The sequence below is a fragment of the Aptenodytes forsteri genome, unplaced genomic scaffold (assembly GCF_000699145.1).
Source record: "Aptenodytes forsteri isolate BGI_AS27 unplaced genomic scaffold, ASM69914v1 Scaffold234, whole genome shotgun sequence".
Classification (NCBI taxonomy): Eukaryota; Metazoa; Chordata; class Aves; order Sphenisciformes; family Spheniscidae; genus Aptenodytes; species Aptenodytes forsteri.
The window spans coordinates 152,312-172,787 of NW_008794006.1; the positions used below are offsets into that span (position 1 = coordinate 152,312).

Genomic DNA, 20,476 nt, shown 5'->3' on the forward strand with positions numbered 1-20,476 from the left:
TGAGGAAAAATTTCTTTACTGAAAGAGTGGTTAAACATTGGACCAGGCTGCCCAGGGAAGTGGTTGAGTCCCCATCCCTGGAGGTGTTTAAAGGACGAGTAGATGAGGCACTTAGGGACATGGTTTAGTGGGCATGGTGGTGTTGGGTTGACGGTTGGACTCGATGATCTTAGAGGTCTTTTCCAACCTCAATGATTCTATGATTCTATGATTCTAATACAGGAAGAGAAATGTACATGTGCATGATGATGCACATGTTGGGGGTCTTATAAGCTCAGCAGATCTCAGACAGGAAGACCATGTGGAATTTCATATCACTCTTCTGCTTTCTCAATCATCTCTGCATCTCTCTGCAACTGAGATCAGATGTAGCACTGAGTTCAGTGCTTTTCTAAATGGAAATAGTTTTATTCTTTATTGTGCTTTCTTAAATGGTTTGGTGCTTCTGATAAATCTTTATTCTTTCTCATTTTTGGACTTACTTAAGGAGTACAATGTAATGGGAGAGGAGCTCACCGCACTTACATTGTGCCAAGATCTGTGCAGAGAGTTTTTCTTAAGTAATTTTAAATCCTTAGAGAGAAAATATAGTACATACACAGAATTTTACTGCTTAACTGTACTTTTTGCTTCTAATCCAGGCACAAGAGAAGATGTTAAATTGCAGTGAGTGTCTTTCACATTTAACTACAAAGGCCAGATATTCTCCGTCTTTGATTCATTGTCTGCAAACCTACCATCAGGAAGGTACAAAGTTTTCTGCAGAAAACTTTATAAAAATGAATAAGATGGTTTTGGCTCTGGGTAGCAAAAAAGAACTAAAACAACGGCATATTTTGAGGCTGAAATGTCAGCAAACAAAGCACCATTTAGCAAAATTCTTTTCTGCAACCCTCAAAGATTCCAGTAGGGAATATTTTCATAAAGTCCTCAAGGAACCTTTTATGAAGATCAGTGATGAGTTTGATGTTGAAGGTGTGAAGCTGCTAAGCCAGGCCCCTAATCACTCCTCTTCTAGCAACGATGACAATATTTGGGTGGACAAAACTAAGCCTGTATATAATACTTGGCCATTGTACCATCTTTTTTGGACCGTAGGACTGTGAAGCAAAATATGGAGGTAGCTGTGGAAATATCTGCATCTCCACTACAGTTGCTTGCTCCACTTGGACTTGAAAATGTGGGTGGATGCAAAGAAAAACTGGAATTCAAAGCACACAAACAGTGTTTGCACCTCACACTCAGCTTCATTCTATTCTGAGCCAATCCACTCAGCATCTACCTATCACAGGAACCAACCACTAAAAAAGGTTATGAAGAAAAGGCAAAGCTTTGAATTTAGCCAGCATGGAAGCAGCAACAGTGAATTTTACCAACATAGATACACAGGAGTTTATATCAAAGGACTCAAAGTTGCCAGTAATAACACCAACGAGAAAAAATACATGTAGTGTTTGAATATTAGAAGTTCTTTGGTAAGTAGAGACTGAATTTTATCCTCTCCCTCAAGGATCCATCATACAGAAGAAGAGGCAAAGACTGGAGGTGGAAGGTGAGAAATTATTACACCATAATCTCTTAAGTGAGGAGCAAAAAGAAAATGCTTTTTGAAAAGTAAAGCTCAAAAGATGACAGAAATGGCAGTGACCTTAGTTCTAAAGGAATGTTTTTGTGTCATTTTAGATTAGTTGAGGGAACAATGGAGGTAGCAAGGATTTTCCTTTTTTTTCTTTTTTTTTTTTTTTTACTCGGGGAAAATTCTCGTTGAAATTGAGTGAACTGAGTAGAAAAGTACTGTAGGCTTACAAACATGCTTTAATTTTTACTCCTTGGAAGTAGTCTCATAATTTACATTGAACCTTTTTTATGCCCAAAGATAAAGAATCATAGCACTCTGCAGGCTAGTGATCATAGCAGAGTATAAATAGAGATGTTCTGTTTTTTTTCCAATATTCCTGTGTCTAACTTTTCTGGAGCTTAGCATTCTTTTGCAACAGGAGAAAACTTAGCTCTTGGGCTGGTACACAAAAGCTGGATATTGAAATTGCTGGAAAACTTAAATGACATTTGTAGCTTTGATATATTTCTTCAGCTGAATCAAGTGTCTGAAGTAAGCAAAAGGTCTGCTAAAAATTACAAAATTGAAGTTACAAAGTAACTTCTTCGTAATTTATTCATGCATAAAGCAGCAAAAATAAAGATTGGCTCTATTTATTTTTGTGGGTGGGATTTTGAGTGTGTTCTGCAATTAAATGTTCATTTAAAAGAATCTATTGATGCCATTTACTAAAGAACCTTAGGTTAAAGCAAAATATTTAGGAAATCTAAGTAATATAATGTACAAGGAGGGGCATAAATAGAATTGGCAGTTTCTGAAGTACTCTCCTGACTCCTCAGTCCCTCCTGTCTGCTAACAGACATTATTATAGGGTATTTTTTATTTTTTGGAGTAAAGACCATCCATTTCTGAGATGATGTAGCTTGGTAGGTTGACCAACTTACCAATGACATCTCTGAAGATGAAAGATTAAGTCAATATTAATAAACAAAATTATGCGTATCTCTATACAGTCTGACACCAAAATGAAAGGTCTTAAAAATATAGTTCTTCTGTCTTCCTTCAAAACATTTTTCAGTTAATCCTTATTAATTAGTAATTCAGGACCAGAATCAAGTTCCTTGTTTCATATAGGCTATTCCAAAGGGGAATAATCTCCTTGAAGTTGAATTCATTATCACTTTGGTGTTCTTTATTGAGCAAGTTTACTCATTATGTCTGTAACAGTATCTGAACTGTGGTTTATTTTATTTATAGTCATTGTCTGCTATAATTTTCCAGGACTGTAGTTCAGCAAACTATCAACAAGTCAACCTATTTTTAAATTTAATCAAATCCTGAGGTAACTCTAATGATCTTAGAGTTTAGCACATGCTTAGCAGTTTTGCTGAATGGTATTACAATGTTTTCTATGTTGTGGCCTCTGTGCTTCTGGAAGACATAAATTAACTTTAGTTATTGCAGGAATGGATGTCTTTAATGATGTTTTTTCTATATAAGTAGGTGTTTTAGAAGAAGTTGATCTGTTTTTTTGTTTTTCTTTTACTTTAATAGATCAATACATGCTACTTTTAATAATGATGAAACAGTATTTTCACTTAAAAACCATGAATCTTCCTTTTTTTGTAATTACTTTAATTGTATCCTTTTTTTATAGTGAAAAGTGTTATTTTACTTTACTCTCATGCAAAATAATTTTTAAGATGGATCCAGTTTTCATGTTAAAAACTCTTAGGAAGCAGATTAACCCCATTTTGATCCTCCAAAATTTTCTGATTGTTGGGCATGGAATTTTGTTTTTGGTATTTTCCTGAGGTATAAAAATAAAAGTCGGATTCAAACTTAGAAGTTCTGAGTAAATTATCAGATTAATTTATAGAGTGTTTCTTCCACTGAACAAGAAATACCAATCAGACAGATAGTTGACCTAAGACTTAGATTAAAGAATGAAATACATTAACTGTATAAATATGTGTGTCTTTGCTTGCTGATATGTCACAACCACATCTTAAAACAATAGTAAATACTCTGTATTTGTAATTGGAGGTTTACTGAGCAGCAGTATTTGTTATAATGAATATTCTTGTAGGTTTTTTAATTCTATTTGTTATTGTTAAGATTAAATTATGTTTAAATTATGTTCCCAAAAATGTTTTATTTAAGGTGTTATATGTTTAAATCATTGAAGACTTGTTATTATGAGGAAAGAAGAAACTATACAAAAATACTGAAATAATTTTTCTCTGCTTTGTATAACCAGGACTTAGAACAGTTTCGATTCCCAGGAAATGAAATCCTCCGTGCTAAAGACAGTTTATTTTAATTTCTTTCTATTTCTTAGCTTCATTTTCCAAGGAAAATTACGTATTCTCTGTGAAATGTGGTTTGTTTTAGTCTTGTTAAGTATCTGGTACACTAAAAATCACACCATTCTTTCCACCACCATCCTTCATTTTGCTTGGTTCTTAGCTTTTTTCTGCACACTCTTTAGCCAAGAATTTTTTTTCCTGAAAGTGTTGTCTCTTTGTTTGAGAAAGATCACACACTTTAATAACATCTTTCTCAGTGTCAGATGATACGTCGGTTAGGGAAAATCATGAAAATTTGACTGCATGTTAGTTTACCATCCCTGAAATTTAGTTCTGTTTCCAATTTTAAATGCAAGAATGAAAGAAATTCACTTTTGTGTACACAGTAATGGAGTCTTTGATATGGAACAGTATCCTTAGCCACATTCAAGCATTTTGCTTTCTTCCTTTTTTTGATGTTTAGTTTTCATAGGACCAACTTCAGTCCTCTGTTTTCTCCATGAAAAACACCTGCATTTAGGAAGATCATAAAGTTGTAACTGACAAGACAAAAGAATTCTTAGGTGGCTGAGCAGCAGATTTTTCATCAAATATGTGTAGAGATGAATAAAACATGCAAGCAGAAAGAGTTCATTGTTTACACCTTGTAACAACCTGTCAGTGCTTAAAACAATTGTTTGTCTTTCAGCAATAAAGTACAGCATATAATGGATGAGATGATCACAACAGAAAGGGTGTATGTTAAGATCCTTAGGATATATCATCAACTATTTTCCAGAAATATAAAAAAATATTTTACCTCAGGATTTGCGAGAGAAGAACATTATCTTTGGGAACCTCAAGAAACTCCATGATTTCCACTGCCAACACTTTCTGAAAAAGCTGGAGCACTGCAGAGATTTCCCGCTGTCTGTCAGCCACTGCTTTCTCAAACATTTAAGTCCCATTATCAAAGGAGGATGTGTTCTTCTAGTCTGACATTTTGAGTTAATTACAAATTCTGTTGCCTATTGTGTCATCTGAATTGCAAATCTCAACCTGTGACAAATTTATGCTATTGTCAGTCAGTCTGTGTCACCTCTAGGGTCCTGTGACTGCTAATTATTTTAGCATTTAAAACTACCTGCCCAATACGTTTAAATCTCATAATGTCTTAGCGATGAAGTAATCTAACTTCAGTAATTCTGATTTTACGCAAACTCAATGTCAGGGAGCAGTGAAGGCCAGCTGCTCCCTAAGGGACAGGGGAGCAAGCTAGAGCCCAGTCCTGGAGTATCCGAGCAAGGGAAGAAGTCAGGCCCAGGGACGGCAGCCAGTGTCAGTCAAGAGTCCAGACCATCAGGCACTCCACAGTGACAGGCAGGTCCAGGTCAGGCCAGGAAGTCAGTCTGCAGGTCAGGGTCCTGATCAATAGGGGTACAGGCACAAAGGTAGCTGAAGCTGTGAACGGCACACCTGTCCGGTAGTGACAGAGCGAGGGCCCAGAATGGAGCTTGAATGGAGCCTCTGGGCCCATGGGCAGAGGGTGTGGTAGAGGTTCCAGGTGAGGCTGGTCAGGGCAATTAAGGCCTACTAGCACACTCAGGGCCCTGATACTAAGTTCTTGTCTTTTTCATGAAACAGAGTATATAATGATGCAATCTTTTCAGTCACATGCTAGTGTTATAATACCAGATGAGAACTACAGGGGTAACAGGTTTTTTAGGTAGTCCTGCGAGGAGTGGGGAGTTGGACTCCATGATCCTTATGGGTCCCTTCCAACTTGAGATATTCTATGAACAGTGTAGCTTCCTCATTTCAGAAGAGTTAAATGTAACTTCTGATTATAGTTACTTGTTCCTAATAGACAAAGCATCACACTGCTGGGGATTTTTTTATGCATCTGCTCTGGATGTGTGCTAAATGCAATAGATTTTTAGTTGGAAAAGATAGTCTGTGTGGGAGGTATAATATGGATATGGTTTTCATATATACAGTTTTAAGACTGAGCTTGTATGAAGCTGACCTTACAGCCTGCCTATGATTTGGGCATATTTGGTAAATGGTTGTTTCTCCATCTTCCTCTCAGCTTAACTTGTGCTTAAGCACAAGAACATTTTTCAGTAAATGAAAGCTGATTCAAAGGTACTTGGAGAAAGTAAAATCAGATACTAAATATTTTGCTGTTTTAAATGTCATGTCACTCTTTTTTCTTCTTCCTGTCTTTGTCTTGCTATGGAGCAAAAGGGGGGATTATGAGAGTTACAACGCTATTTTAAACAGGTATGCAAATTTGAATAGGAATTGTGTGCATACTTGAATCAGAGCCAGGTATAAATGGTGTAAACAGGAACATGGATTAGATTAAATACTGTTCCATAGCCTCATATTTCTCTGCCCAGTGGTAGCTATACATTAAATTTCCTGCAAGAAAGAAGAATTTAACAACCAGTGTTGCAATTGTGTGGAGGAGGAAAGATAGGATGGGTTACATTATTCTGATAGGCAGATTTATTCCTCCTCTCTCCCTAAATCTGCATTTACGTGTTAATAGTACTGCATTTGGCTTACATGGCAAGGTTTTGGTAGCAGGGAGAGTGTGCTGCAGGAGTGGCCTCTGTGAGAAGAGACCGGGAGCTGCCCCCATGTTGGACAGAGCCAGTTCCAGCCAGCTCCAAGATGGACCTGCCACTGGCCAAAGCTGAGCACATCAGCAGCATTGGTGGTGCCTCTCTGTTAACATATTTAAGAAAGGGTAAAAAACACTGTGCAGCAGCTGTGAGAGAGAGGAGTGAGAAAAAGTGGGAGAAACAACCCTGCAGACACCAAGGTCAGTGAAGAAGGAGGGGGAGGAGGTGCTCCATGTGCCTGAGCAGAGATTTCCCTACAGCCCATGGAGAAGGCCATGGTGATGCAGGTTGTCCTCCTGCAGCCCATGGAGGACCACATCAGCGTAGATATCCACACTGCAGCCCGTGTAGGATCCAGCATCACATCAGGCAGATGTGTGCTAAAGAAAGCTGCCCACGCATGCCCATGGAGAGCCCACGCAGGAGCAGTCTCCTGGCAGGAACTACGCACGCTCGCCAGGCCACTGAAGCAGTCTTTTCCTGAAGTCCTGAAGGACCGTACCCTGTGGAAAAGACCCACACTGGAGCAGTTCTTGAAGAACTGCAGCCCATGGAGAGCCCATCCTAGAACAGTTTGTGAAGGACTGTATCCCATGGGAAGGACCCCATGCTGGTGCAGGGGAAAAGTGTGAGGAGGAAGGAGCAGCAGAGATGAACTGTTATGGACGGACCACAACCCCCCATTCCCCCTGTGTTGCTCAAGGTGGTGAAGAGGTAGAAGTCAGGAATGAAGGAGTGCAGTGGAGTCTGGGAAGAAGGAGCGGGTGGGGGAAGGTGGTTTTAGTTTTGTCTTTTTCTCTCACCATCCTACTCTATTTTTAATTGGCAATAAATTAAATTCATTTTCCCCAAGTCAAGTCTGCTTTGCCCATGACGGTACTTGGTGAGTGATCTCCCTGTCTTTATGTCAACCCACAAGCTTTTTCATCCTATTTTCTCCCCCTTGTCCTGTTGAGGAGGGGGAGTGAGAGGGCAGCCAGCCAAGATTAACCCACCACAAGTACACTTTCTTAAAGTTAGCTATACTCACAAATCAATTAAATAATTGTGCTTAGAGAATCCTGAGAAAGTGAGCACTTAAATTTAGAACATGACAGTTATGATGCTGTCTCCCAAGAATGCTGTCTCCCAAGCCTCCTCCTAGTTCTGTCAGTAAGCTGCACAATGCTGCTGTTAATCACAGAAAGGTTGGAAGGGGCCTCTTGGGGTCATCTGCTTCAACGCCACAACTCAGCTTCTTTATCAGCCAGTAATACGGATAGCATCTAGGTTAATGTGTATGACTTTATCATAGTCATCTGCTAAGCATTTCCTAAACGTTTGAGTGTGTAATAAAGCACATACAGAGATCCTTGAATTTGGAGTATATTTTACAAATACTTTCAGGCTGTAAGAATTAGGAAGAATAAATTCTTCAGCATTTGTCTGTCAGGGTAGAAGCAACTGGAATTTGTGAGACCCTTACAAGGTTAGACAGACTGCTGAAGCCAAATAGTTTTTCATATAGAAATGCCTGGATAAAGACGTAAGGGCTGGCAGAGTTCTACTTGCTGTTTGCTTTTACAGTGTTTTGACTGTGGTAGGAGCATAAAGGTCTTGTTTTCCTTAGCTGTGTGTTTGAGCTTGGCAAGATAGTTTCTGGAAATGAGTTTTTTATGAAGATAAATGATTTTTTTGTCACCACAAAGACAAAATGGAAAATGTAAAAGCCATCTCATCTCATCTCATCTCATCTCATCTCATCTCATCTCTGAAAATGAAAATTAAGCAATCATAGAATATTTTAGATTATTAGGGACCTCTGAGGGTCCAGGGTCCTCATTCTCCTCAGAGGCTATTTCCCTGCCAGATTGCAAGCTTTCTATACTATCATTTCAGTGGGTCACACAAACTGAAAATGAAACTGTGGAATTAAGCAATCATAGAATATTTTAGATTATTAGGGACCTCTGAGGGTCCTAGACCAACATTCTCCTCAGAGGAGGGCAAATCTCAAAGCTAGATCACGTTGCACAGGGCCCTGTCTAGTCAAGGTTTGAAAATCTTTAGTGATGTGCATTACACAATGAATGGAAATTTGTATGCATCTTTACCAAAAATGACTGTGAACTTGGGGTTCTATTTTATTTTTCTTATGTAAATAGTTGCCCACCTTCTTATGTCATTAAAATGGTCTTGGATTAAACCTAGTGACTTCAAGTTGCCTGTTTGTTTGGGTTTTTTTTTCCCCTTTTCATTCTGAACCCACTTCACTTTAATATGTTTCCAGTAGCACGTTTTGAAGTTATTGTCTGTCATTACATGCCTGTATTCAGGTAGCATTACAGGAAAGAGCATAATGATGCTGTAGATGAAAACAAGGCATCAATTTTTGTGTGGTATTCTGTTTGGTTTGTCCAAATAAATCTGCATAAGTACTGTTAGAGAAAAGAACAGCCTAGTAACTGAGAGTACATTTGTTTTGAAATAAGTAGATGGTATGAAAAATGGAACTTTTTTTTGTTTGTTCAGATTATCTCATCTGGAAATTCAGTTGTTGCTTCATTTTTCTCATGATGACTAGGCCATAAAAAATTTTTACTGTTTTTCTTCTCATATCAGGATGCCTTGAAGGCCATGTGCAAAACTGAAAAACTCTTGTGGTCAACAGACAAAGAAGTGAGCTGTCAGTTTCTGGTGGTTCTTCTGCATCATCAGTGTATGATGCAGAGGAACAGAACTGGAATATTCTTTCTTCAAGCTGTTTGGGAAAATCACTGTTGTGCCGCTTTCTGAGATATCAATCCTGAAATGATCATTAATGACATACTTATTCCTATTTGTCACCTGGAAGCACAATCACACTTTTTCTAGCTGATCTGAAGGAAAAGCCACATTCTGTTTATGATAGTAAACTGGAGGAATTGTAAATGACCTGTGGTAGCTGGTTTCAGCCCACTGTAATATTTACAACACATATGATAGTTTGCATGGCAAGCATTTGCTGAATTCCCAAAGGCACTTTGGAGAAGCCTTTCCTTGAAGCCTTGCCCAATTCTGTAGTTTGTGCTTTGTCTAAAGGAATGGTCAGAGTGATGGGTGTAGGTGTTCATTTGCATTAAGGGATCATGCCTTGGATAATTCATTTCAGTATTTTGCATATAGTGTTGTTTCTCATTTCAAGCTTGGATTAAAGAAGAAAATTATTTTAGCTCTTACTACAATTACGGTTACTCTGTTAGGAATAAGTGGTGGTTATTTGCCTACTAGCTATATGCATGTTCTGAGACAGACAGTTTGACTTTTCAAGCTGACATCTTAACGTTTTCCTTTGCAGAAGACAGTTAACTTTGTGTTGTATGTGCTTAAGATTGAACAGTGCCAACACTTTTCTTTTTCAGGGGAGCGATACGGGCAAGAATTTAGTGATTTATCTGAATACATTTCCTGCCTTGCTGAAATGCTGGCCTTAATGTTGACAACTTCCTCCTATCTACACATCTCACACTCAATTATTTTTTTCTTTTTTAAAGAAAGTGGATGAAAGCAAAACCTGTTATTGCTGAATTTGCAGAAAGTGGCACTAAACCCACGTAAAGGCTTTTAATGGTCTCTTTTCTGATGTCACAAATTCCTATTTATTCTGTTCCTACAAGACAATGTTACAATATGTAGCACCTTCTGAAATAACTGAAGTGGTTGGGTGTTACAGCTTCAGTTGATGAAAGAGCCAGGCCTTTTGACAAAGAAGATGGAGTTGTAGTTACTGTTCACAACCCTGCTATTTGAGAGTGTCATGTTTGGGTAGATTGGAGGCTCTCATGACACTGTATTTGCCATCAAAAGAAAAACACATGATCCTTTCCTCTTTCCACACTCCATGTCTCTTTCTAATCATCTAGTACCAGTGCTTCTAAGACTGGCAACAAGACCAAGTTTTTCCCCTTATAGTATTAAACACAGGGGAGAATTCTCAATTAAAGGTTTGGCTTCAACCCAGTTTATGTAAATGTTGAGTTTAAGTGGTTGTTTTAATTGACAAAGTTGCTGTGATGTGGCTATGGTTGTTGTCTATCTAGCTTAATTTTTGGCCTGTTATGTTGTCTGATGAAGATCTATTTTGGAGAGAAAATGTATGGGCTGGCAAAAGTCAGGGAAGTACCTGAACTTCAGATATATGTGAGTGCTTGTTCTTTCCTGGTACCGATGATCTCAGATATGAAAGGGAGAGACTTCCCTCTGTTAGCTGAAAGACAGAGATTTTAAATAGCACTTTTGAGAGTGAGATTAGATAAGATAACCATGCTGGTTTAGCACTTCCTTCCCTGGAAAGGAAAAGGGAGCCTCAGTGGTCTGCTATCGCTTCTTCACTTTCCTGCCACCCTCCATGCTTTAGTATTGCTGCTTATCTGACCCTTCAGTAAACCAGTACTTCTTTGATTCACAGACTAATTTTCTGTTGGCTTAGGCATATTGTGAGATGTCACCATGATTTTAAAAATAAACACCCTCTTATTTTATTCATTCTCACGTATAGTATTGGTGATCCTGTCTGTTCTGCAGTCATGCATACTGTCTCTTAGAAAAAAAATAAGGCAAAATCAAACTTTAAAAATTCAGTCTTTCCTCTTCTCCTCCCTCAAACACAAAAGCCTTAAACACGAAAATGGGAAACAAAATGTTTCTTGAGTTTTAAACCTTCTCTATAAGCAATAAGAAAGTGTATAACTTCATTCCTTTCTGGAAGTAAACTGTTAATTAGCAGTTAAATGTTAAATGTAGGTATTACTATATTTTGTGCAATTTTGTAAATGCTGAAAACAGCAGCATATAACTGATCCCTGTATGACAAGAAAAATGTACAAATTGCTTGAAACTTTTGTAAGTATAGTTTTATTGCCTTTCAAAATTTAAACAGCTAGATATTAAGGTATATACACAACTTTTTATCTGCTTACTTAGTGTATTTGGACCTCTTTATCTGCTTACCTAGTATATTTGGACCAGTGGTCCAAAAGCTCCAAGACAAACTGCTCTAATAATGTCCTAGATTTTTATTAGAATAAAGCAACATTTGTAGAGGTGAAAAACTGAAATAAATATTTGTACCTGCTTCTATATACAAAAAAGTTATTGCTTATTTGCCGGGGAAGACAGTTTGACTCTTTCCTTCAACTCTTTTTCATAATTGTTTTAAAAGAAACAGTAAATTTAATACTTTTTTCCATGTTACATTTGGTATTAGCATCTGTAAGTTTTTCTCTGTCTTGTTCAGCTTGTCTTGTATTTAAACCTCAGTTTCCTATCACAGGCAAGTGTCCTGGTCACCAAGGCTCTGAGCTCTTCTAGAGTCTTTTGTCTTTTCCACTGGAGCCACTGTATTTAACTATTCCTTGCTGATAGGAAGGGCAAAATGGAGGGACATTGTGTAGCTCAATGACTGTAGCACCTCAGTTTTTCCTCATGGCTATAGTTTTTAAGAGAAGCTCTATGCTAACTCTGAGAAGTCTTCCCCATTGAAACCAGCCTGTGAATCCACAGCATATCGTCTTTCGTGGAAGAAAGTGGAATACAGATCATGTTACGTGTTTAGGTTGGAACCCTGAGTGCCTTTTTGTGTGGCATAGGAAAGATACAGAAATATTCTCATGTATGTGTGCTGCCCTGATCTTACTGTTCCTGCTGGGCAGTGGTCTGTACTTAGCTAAGTTAGCTTTATTATAAATATGAGGATTTAAATGAGTAAATACTCTCTGACTAAAGATCTCACAGTTAATTACTGCAGAATCACAGTATAGCTCCAAAATAGAAAGCAGAGGATCAGCATGTGACTGTTCGTTCTGCCTTCCCAGCAAGGCTTCCATTAGCAGCGAACAGCAGCTGCAGATAAAAATAGAAGGTGATAAGCAACTAGGATCTTACACAGAAGTCACTCTCCATGACGGCTAGGAGTCCAAAGCAACAATGAAGTCTCTCCGATTCATTAGTGCTGAAGCATTTGTGTCAAATGCAGAGTTTGCCAGGAAGAGTCTCGGCGGTGTTGCCCATAATCTTTTTCCTCTTCTTTTTAAAGCCAGCTATTTATTGGAGCAAAGGGAAGTGATTCATGACTTGGTAGAGAACTGGCCACTTGTTGACTTTAACATGGGAAAACTTTTGGGAACTACTGTGGACTACCAGGAAGACCTGAGCTGTAGAACATGCTCAGTGTGCTTGGAAAGCTGTCTGACAGGACTGAGAGACTATGTGCTGAATCATCCTTCTCCCTACGTGAAAAGGTTGAAAGTGGTGGACCTGACAGGTATAAAAGATGTTGAAGTTCAGTTTTGTGAGTGTAAGAAGACAATGGGCAGGTGGGCCAGGACACAGCTGCTCTCTAAGCTTTGTTTAGAACTGCTGGTTTACCTGCAACAAACACAGTGCAATCCAGGCGCCTTTGAAATCAGTGTTGATGTGCTAATTGACTTGTTTGTTACAGAGCGGAACTATGAGCTGGTAATGCAGGCTCTGTTGAAGAAATGCTATTGTCCACTGAAGATCTGCTGTGTGTCATTCAGATCTGACAACCTGGCTTTGCAGAAATTCTTCTATATCATAAAGCTCACTGATCCCTCTTTGTTGCGCAAACTGGAAATAGTTCACAATGTTCGCTTGGAAATGGAACACTTGGAAATACTCTTCAACAGTATCCACTTCCCTCTATTGATGTCCTTGACCTTGCCAGCACGAACATTTAATGTGCAGAGGTTCACAGCTACAGATGAACGGGTGCTTACTAACATTGGAGAAAAGATGGGTGAAATGACGCAGCTGACCGAGCTGAGTATGCCATTTTCTATACTCACAGGAAGAATACAGAAACTGCTCAGGTAATTTGGTCATCCTGCTTTCCATCAAACTGTAAAGAACAGCCCTTTGTGCCATCAGCAAGCTGAGAATCTCTGAGAATAAGGGAAGTGAGTATATCGCAGGGTGTGTGTGAGAAGGGGCAGCAGGAAGCTAGGAAAGAGTATTTGTTGGGGAGAATTGGAAGACAATGTATATCTAATACACTTAGAAGATGTGACTGTTATTATTCTTCCAGAGCTCATCTGATGAGTATGGTGAGAATATACTTTTGGCTACTGCATAAGAGAAGGGTACACCCAGACATTTTTGATTTGCCGCATTCTTGAGCTTATATCTCAATCAGCCTGGGCTGGCCTTTGGTGCAAGACCTGAGTCATATTCCAAGTATTTTTTAGGCTCTCTAGTGAATTTTTGTCCTCTAAAAAACAGGCAGTAAATATACTATGGTTCCACAGATACTGTATTTTTAGGTGGGCAAGGGGATAGTAGACTCTGATTTGAGACTTTGATTTCAGTTGTTTGTTGTGTCTGTTGATCTCAAGGCAAGAGAGTTCTAATGCTTTTCTGTACTGCAAATTAAGCTAATATATGAATATTCATGATGAATTCCTGGGAAAAATTGGCAATTCTCAAAAAGATAACAAGCTGCCAGTGAACAGTGTTCATACTTGAACAGAAAATAAGGTAACTGTATGCTTTTCAGAGCATCTAAAAAAAAGGCAGACAAAAGTGTCATTGAGAAAAATCACCTTTGTCTAAAATTCCTCCTGTACAAAGAAATCATTTCATTTAGAAGTTGTGAATGACACACTGCTTATATTGATAGAATTAAATTACAAGTTTCTAACCTTGATCCAGCTGAGGTCTATGGCAGAAGTCTCACTAAGCTTTAGTATGTATGAAAAGGGATCTCTTGATTTTTGTCTGTCAGAACTATTTTATATTCAACCAGAATATTTGCACATAATCTCATGTATACTTCTTCCAACCTTCTTCTTCATCAGAAGGTTTCTTTGCAACTCCAGGACAATACAACGTGTAAACCTCTTGGGCATTTAAAAACATAGTAGAAACAAAACTAGAAACAAAAGCAGATGTCTTGTTACAATATCTATGGGCTTTCATCTTGGAATTAATCCTTCCTTAATGGCAATGATACAAATCTCTGGAATTATAATAGCTTTCTACAAGAAGCAGTCACCAATGCTTTTATGGTAGTAATGATCTGCTATTAATTCAGCAAGTAATAGACACCTGACAACATATAACAGGTTACAAAATAGACACATAGAATGTTACCAAATTAATCCCCATTAAAACAACACAGTTGGAGTAATGTAAAGTAGGAACTAATTCATGGAACTGACTTCAGGAGGAAAATATACTTGTCATTGTTAGCACGTGCTTCTGTTTCTCAAAAGAGGTTGGAAAAAATAATTAATGTGGCAGATGGCTGCATTCATAATGTGGATAGTTGTATGAAAATTTGTAAATGTAGCTTTTCAATGTTTTATGCCATAAAACTTTTTTCTCTTTAATTCTGCAGCCCACTAAAAACTCCGCTGAAGATGCTGGATGTTTCTAACTGCTCATTGAACCATGCTGATATGGCCTATTTAGCCAATAGCTTCCATGCTAATCACTTAGAAGCCCTGGACCTGAGTGGTCACAAGATACTTGACCTTTACCCATCAATATTCTTTAAACTTCTCAGCCATTCCTCTTCAGTGCTCAGGAGTCTCACCTTGGAGGACTGTAACATCCAAGACACTCATGTCAACATGCTGATTTTAGGTTTAAGCCCTTGTCAGAAACTACAGGAGTTTAAGTTTCTTGGAAACCCACTGTCATCCCAAGCACTTAAACACCTTTTCACATTTCTCTGTGAGTTGCCAATGTTGAAAAATGTGGAGTTCCCAGTTCCAAGGGACTGCTACCCTATTGGCATCACCTACCCGATCGATGATGCCAGTCTCTGCAGATTTGATCATCAAAAATACGAAAGTGTAGCAGAGGATCTTAACCTCATTTTACTCCAGGCAAATAGGGAGGATGTGAAGGCTTCAACTCCACTCTTTGGCAGTTATGATGCAGCTGTTCAGGAGACAAAAAATGAACTGGGAGCTTACTTGATCAAGTCCTTCAAAGAGACTTTAGAAAAGTTCACTACTTCTCTAAACAAAATGAGTTAAAGGTGTAACATAGTGGTGATGAGATGCTTTGTCAAATCAGAAGTTAATTTAGTCTTCTCTAGAACTGTGCCTTCATTGATCAGTCTTGAGTTTTCTTTAATTTCTTGGCTGAATTTACTTCTCTTTGAATAGCCTCTGATCATCTGAGGTATTTTAGCTATGCTTTATCTATTGCATACACCTTGCATAAGCACTGCTTGCTCTCAAAAGAGGGGAGGATTCTTAATAGCTTATTATTTTACACAAAAACACTTTGTTTCTCAGTAAAACAATAGGTGTCTAAGCTTGGCTGATTTCTTATACAGTTTCCTCTGGATTTGGCAGTGAGGCTTGTAGCCCTACAGAAAAGCCAGGAAAGTCCTTTCCCAAGTCCAGCAGGATGTCCCAAAGACTGCACCTATGGCTCCATAATCCAACTTTTGTTTTTGCTGTTGGCCTTCCAAATTCACCAGTCTGTGTTTTATCCAGTACGTTCCCAATAGTGGGGGATGTATAACAGCCTTCATGTCCCTGTGCCTCTCTTTCTTCTGCAGAGGCAAGCATGATAAACCTCCTTTTGCATGGGGAATTACAGAGTTTGTCTAACACATTGTGCTGGTGAGGAGTAAAGTTCCATACTGAGGAGCCAGCAAACCAAATTGTTGGCTGACAGCAGGGGATTTCCCCCCATTTCCCCCAGCAATATAAAGCAGCCTATAAGGATTCTGCTGAAGCTCTTGCAAAGTGTATTTTACAAAGGCATACCAGGACCGTGCTGCACAGCCACGCTTGTGGTGTCAGCAGGTAAGTGCCTCAAGCTGCTCCCTTTGTTGAATCAGCTTCTTGGCTGGTAGAGTGTACCCTGCTGCTTTCAGCTGTTTTAAAGTCTAGGACAGTGGTAATGCAAAAAAGACTAGTTTCAAAAACACACATAGAAAAATGAATCCAGTGCCAATTTCAAAAATGTGGAAAAGGGACAAGGCGGGTTGCTGAGTAACTAGAAGTTCATCTGCATAAAATACTGCCATCTTCTGCCAGGACTGTGTATTGTTCTGCTACAGAATTACAAGCAGTGCCTGGAAGAATCACATTTATTTGGCAAGCTCCAGTGCAAGAAATGTATTTGAGTGACAGAGTAAACAGAATCCTAGACCCCCACACACACTGTGTTGGAACGTGGGTAAAGGGGCCAACAGGGTGTTGGGATGCAGCAGCAGGGCCACAAAACAAATCGGGGGAGAGTACTATAATGGGGGAGGAATCCCTGGGTAGTAGGCAAGTGTCATAGTCTACTCAGCTTCTCACCTGTAATACTGCGGACAGACCGAAGAGAAAGATATTAGCAAATCTTACCTATTGTCAGCCAATTTGAGACCTCTGCTAACAGCCTCTGTCAACTCTACCAGAGCCCAAACTGCTTGATGTAGGACTAGAGACTTGGGTTAGCTACTAGGTGATTAAAAAAAAAAAGATGTTCAGGTTAATGCCCAGCACTCTGCCATTAAATATACTTGTAACAGTTCATGAAAACTTGATTAAATAGCACTGAAAGTGAATGTTGTAGCAGGAGTTGAGCTATCATTGTAGTATTAAAGATCATTATTAAGATAACAAAGGATAAAAGATAATAAAAAGGATTATTAAGATAACAAAGGATAAAATTACTTGAAATAATACTGGATCTCATCATCTGAGGGTAAGGAAGAAACTTTCTTCATTTAGGCAGTGCTGGTTTGTGAAGCTTTCTGTTTATCCACAATAAGAATATGCAAGCAACTACTAACCTAGTTTACAAAAAAAAAAAAAAAAAAAAAAAAAAATTAATGGACTGAGTACTAAGCAGAGCTTACAGGTTCCACAGCATGCATTTAAATGTTTTTTTGATGTCTTCTTAGCTTATGTTCTTCCTTCTAACATGTTTTACTGATTAAACATATCATGGTAAAATTGAAAGTGAATGGATGAGATCTGTTTATGTTTACAGAGCGCTAAAAAAAAAAAATAGAAGTAATCTAAGTTGCCAAGCCAAGCAGCTGTGATTTGGAAAAAAGCCAGAATTGGGTTCCATATGGTCTTGCTAATATTTGGACAGAGTTCCACATGCTCCCTTGTCCTCATCTCTACTCTTTACCGTTCCCTCCCTCTGACCTTGCCGTTCTTTCCATCCTAGACTTGACCCATGACTTCTCAGCCAGACGTAAGTGGTTTGAATTTAGCTAGTCCAAGGATCTATCTACTCCTTTGGGATGAGTAGTGGCACTTCCTGTTGCTGGGAGAGGACATTCTGTGTACAGTAGCTGCAAACCTATGTGTAGTGATTCCTCCACCCTGGCAGCAAGGCTAGCTAACAGGTTGTACCTGGAGGTGAAAGTTGGCCATTTTGGAAGCATGTTGTGCTACAACAGCCAGTCCCTGCCTGTTTCAGTACACACAAAATAGACAGCTCGTTCATAGATCAGCTCTTATTTCACAATATTTAGATGCCTTATGAAGACTGCTGCCTATGCAGCTATCTCTGCTTTCTCCTTGCCTAAAGTCAGTCTTGGTCCACCCCTTTATTTTATTTCCTCCTTCTGTTTCCCACAAACTCCTGCCTGTCTTCCATTTTCAGTTTTACATATATATGCTATTTATGACTCTCTGGGCCAGGAGGAGTATGTAGAGGCCATAGTTTTAGTGCCCAGTGAGGATCAGCCCTATGTCTATTTCAAATATTCCCTTTGAGCCTGGAGTATGGAGTGCGTTGCATTATAGAAGTGGTGCACATGCATCACTTCATGCAGAATAGCTGTGAATGACTGACAAACAGTTGGAGCACATTGATCCATGTGCAGAAAGGATTTGGATCCTGTTCCTGGGAAGCCAGCTGCTCTGCAGAAGCATGCAGACATTTTCAAAGTTTTGTGATCTTCTAAAATGCATTTTGATAGGATTGAGGCAAAAGTTTTATTGTTTACAGTTGCATGTTAAAATTTTATTTCATGAAATACAGTATTAACTAAAATGCATAACAGGTATATCAGTACTTTGAATAGTACTGAATCCAAAAGGCTGAACTACATTAAAACACTGCTAGTACATGACAACAGTATTTTATTGACACAAAACTGTATTTACCTCAGAACTTGCTAGGAGAAAATGTCATATTTTGGGTGAGGAGGGATTTTTACCCTTTTGGAATGGAATCAGGTATTTTTTCCTCTTTTAAATCACACAATTTCCAACTTTAGAGCCAACTTGTTCCAAGTTCTGAAGAACTTCAGACCAGCTCTATGCAATTACCTTTGCTGTGGTGACAGGTGCTCCTTTGTGGAAAGCCTGTCCATAGCTCTCAGATATCCTACTTTTGTCTATTGAGTTTCTTTCTTAATTATGGTTGTTACTGTTGGTTTTAAATACAGGCCAAGCTGTAGCATTTTGGTGTTGCCCTGCTTACTGCAACAAGGATGTGTGCCATCTCTCAGAAGGATTCCTGCATCTCTTCTGCCCCAGCAGTGCTGATTATGGTTTCAGCCTGCTCTTTCTTCCTTTTTCCATGTGTGTGGGACTTGGCATTCTGCTATTAGAGAAGAAGGACTAATGCTACAGTTACCTAAGCATATAAAGTTACCTTATACTTTGCAAGTGCAGCCAGATATTGATTTAATCCTGCCTTGTGTTCCCTGTCTTTCTGATTTGTATCAAGCTGGAGCTATGCAGTTGATCGATAGTGCCAGCTATGGCTATTTAAAATCATGGACCAGAACTCAAAATGCTGTAAGATTTTAAAAGCAAATTTAACTTCATTTTATCTTTTATTTCCATTCTGTTACTTACAGTTTTATGTTATAAGAAATCTTAATTTTTGAGAATTATCATTAAACACAAAGTTCAGTAAAGAAAGAGGATCAATTCCTTTGATGCTTTTGTGAAAGCTAAAATTCTAACACGTTTTCAAAATTGCCTGTCTTAGGCAACAAAATATACAATGCAGGACAAAAAGTGGACCCGTTGACAATACTGCCTCACTAATATTCCAGTAGTATTTATGCTCAATGATGCCTTTTCTAAGATTTCTGAAGTGGCAGCTACCCATCAGTTTCAAATGCCTGTAAACAAATACAAATAATAAGAAGGGAAATAAAAAATACACAAGTCTGCCCTCTGACCAGCTTCCATAGTGTGATGGAAACTATGAAGGGCTTCTAATGACTATTTCCAGACTATTTTTCACCTTTTCGGATGATAAGTTGCCAATACAGTTCATTGTTTGTTGCACTTATTGATCTTAGGCCATCTCTGGCTTCAAGTACACAGCTATGCTTCAAAGATTCCAGCTGCACTTTTCAAGGATGCCTCTGGTTCACAGACCTAGTTTCCAGGCTGGCAGGCAATTTCTTCTCTTCAATAATTTTCCTTTTCTAATGAGGTCTCTTTTATGGCTGCTCATATTACTTGGCCACTTTCTCTGTGAATGGAATAGCGTGTTAAATGGTTGGTGAAGGAAGTCCAAATCAACAGATATGTAAGTGAATAGCAGTGTGCTGCTGTTCCTTTGATTTTCATGACCGTGCACAGGAACAGCATTACATCAGGTACCAACTGTTTGCACTGTGTGTTGAAAGGATAGGAGGAGAGGAGCTAAATAGGCTAGGTAGGTGTCTCTAGAATTGCAGATTTAGATGTGGACCTGAAAACGTTAGTGTTCCAAAATTCCTTCCCCCTCCCCAAAACAAAACAAAACAGAAAAGTGTAGCTGACCTGTGTAACTACTTTAGTAATGTATTTTTGTGTTTACCTGGGAATGGTGCTTCTGAAGTACAGAATGCTCAGTTTTCGCATCAGCACAGGAATTAAGTATTAACTTAAAATGCTGGTGTTGTCAACCACTACTCAAACAGGAAAAGGAAAAATTTTCATAAGTTATAACCTATTCTGAATATAAACATTCACTTTTGGTTAGCTTTAAGCAGTGCAAGCGTAGAATGGAAAAGTGCAATCCAAAAGCTTGCTGTCTTCCTT

The 20,476-nt window shown here is 38.7% G+C and overlaps 2 protein-coding genes across 3 annotated transcripts in view; both read left to right on the top strand.

The window, feature by feature from the left end:
• PLEKHG4B (pleckstrin homology and RhoGEF domain containing G4B) overlaps window positions 1-711 on the top strand; it is an 8,355-nt gene extending 7,644 nt beyond the window's left edge. The window contains exon 7 of the mRNA XM_009289762.2: window positions 642-711. Coding sequence (XP_009288037.1) covers window positions 642-670 — 29 coding nt within the window. The 3' untranslated portion in view covers window positions 671-711. The remainder of the gene's footprint in view (window positions 1-641) is intronic.
• An 11,651-nt stretch (window positions 712-12,362) lies between these two features.
• Window positions 12,363-19,565, top strand: LRRC14B (leucine rich repeat containing 14B). 2 transcript variants are annotated; one of them, XM_019474774.1, is made up of 3 exons: window positions 12,363-12,756; window positions 12,934-13,324; window positions 14,851-19,565. In XM_019474774.1, exons 1-3 carry the CDS (start codon window positions 12,420-12,422, stop codon window positions 15,494-15,496), a joined length of 1,374 nt encoding a protein of 457 aa, XP_019330319.1. In that variant the 5' UTR covers window positions 12,363-12,419; the 3' UTR covers window positions 15,497-19,565. The 2 variants fall into 2 exon arrangements, with proteins under 2 accessions (XP_019330319.1, XP_009288048.1); XM_009289773.2 differs by having other exon boundaries at window positions 12,363-13,324.
• The last annotated feature ends 911 nt before the right edge of the window (window positions 19,566-20,476 follow it).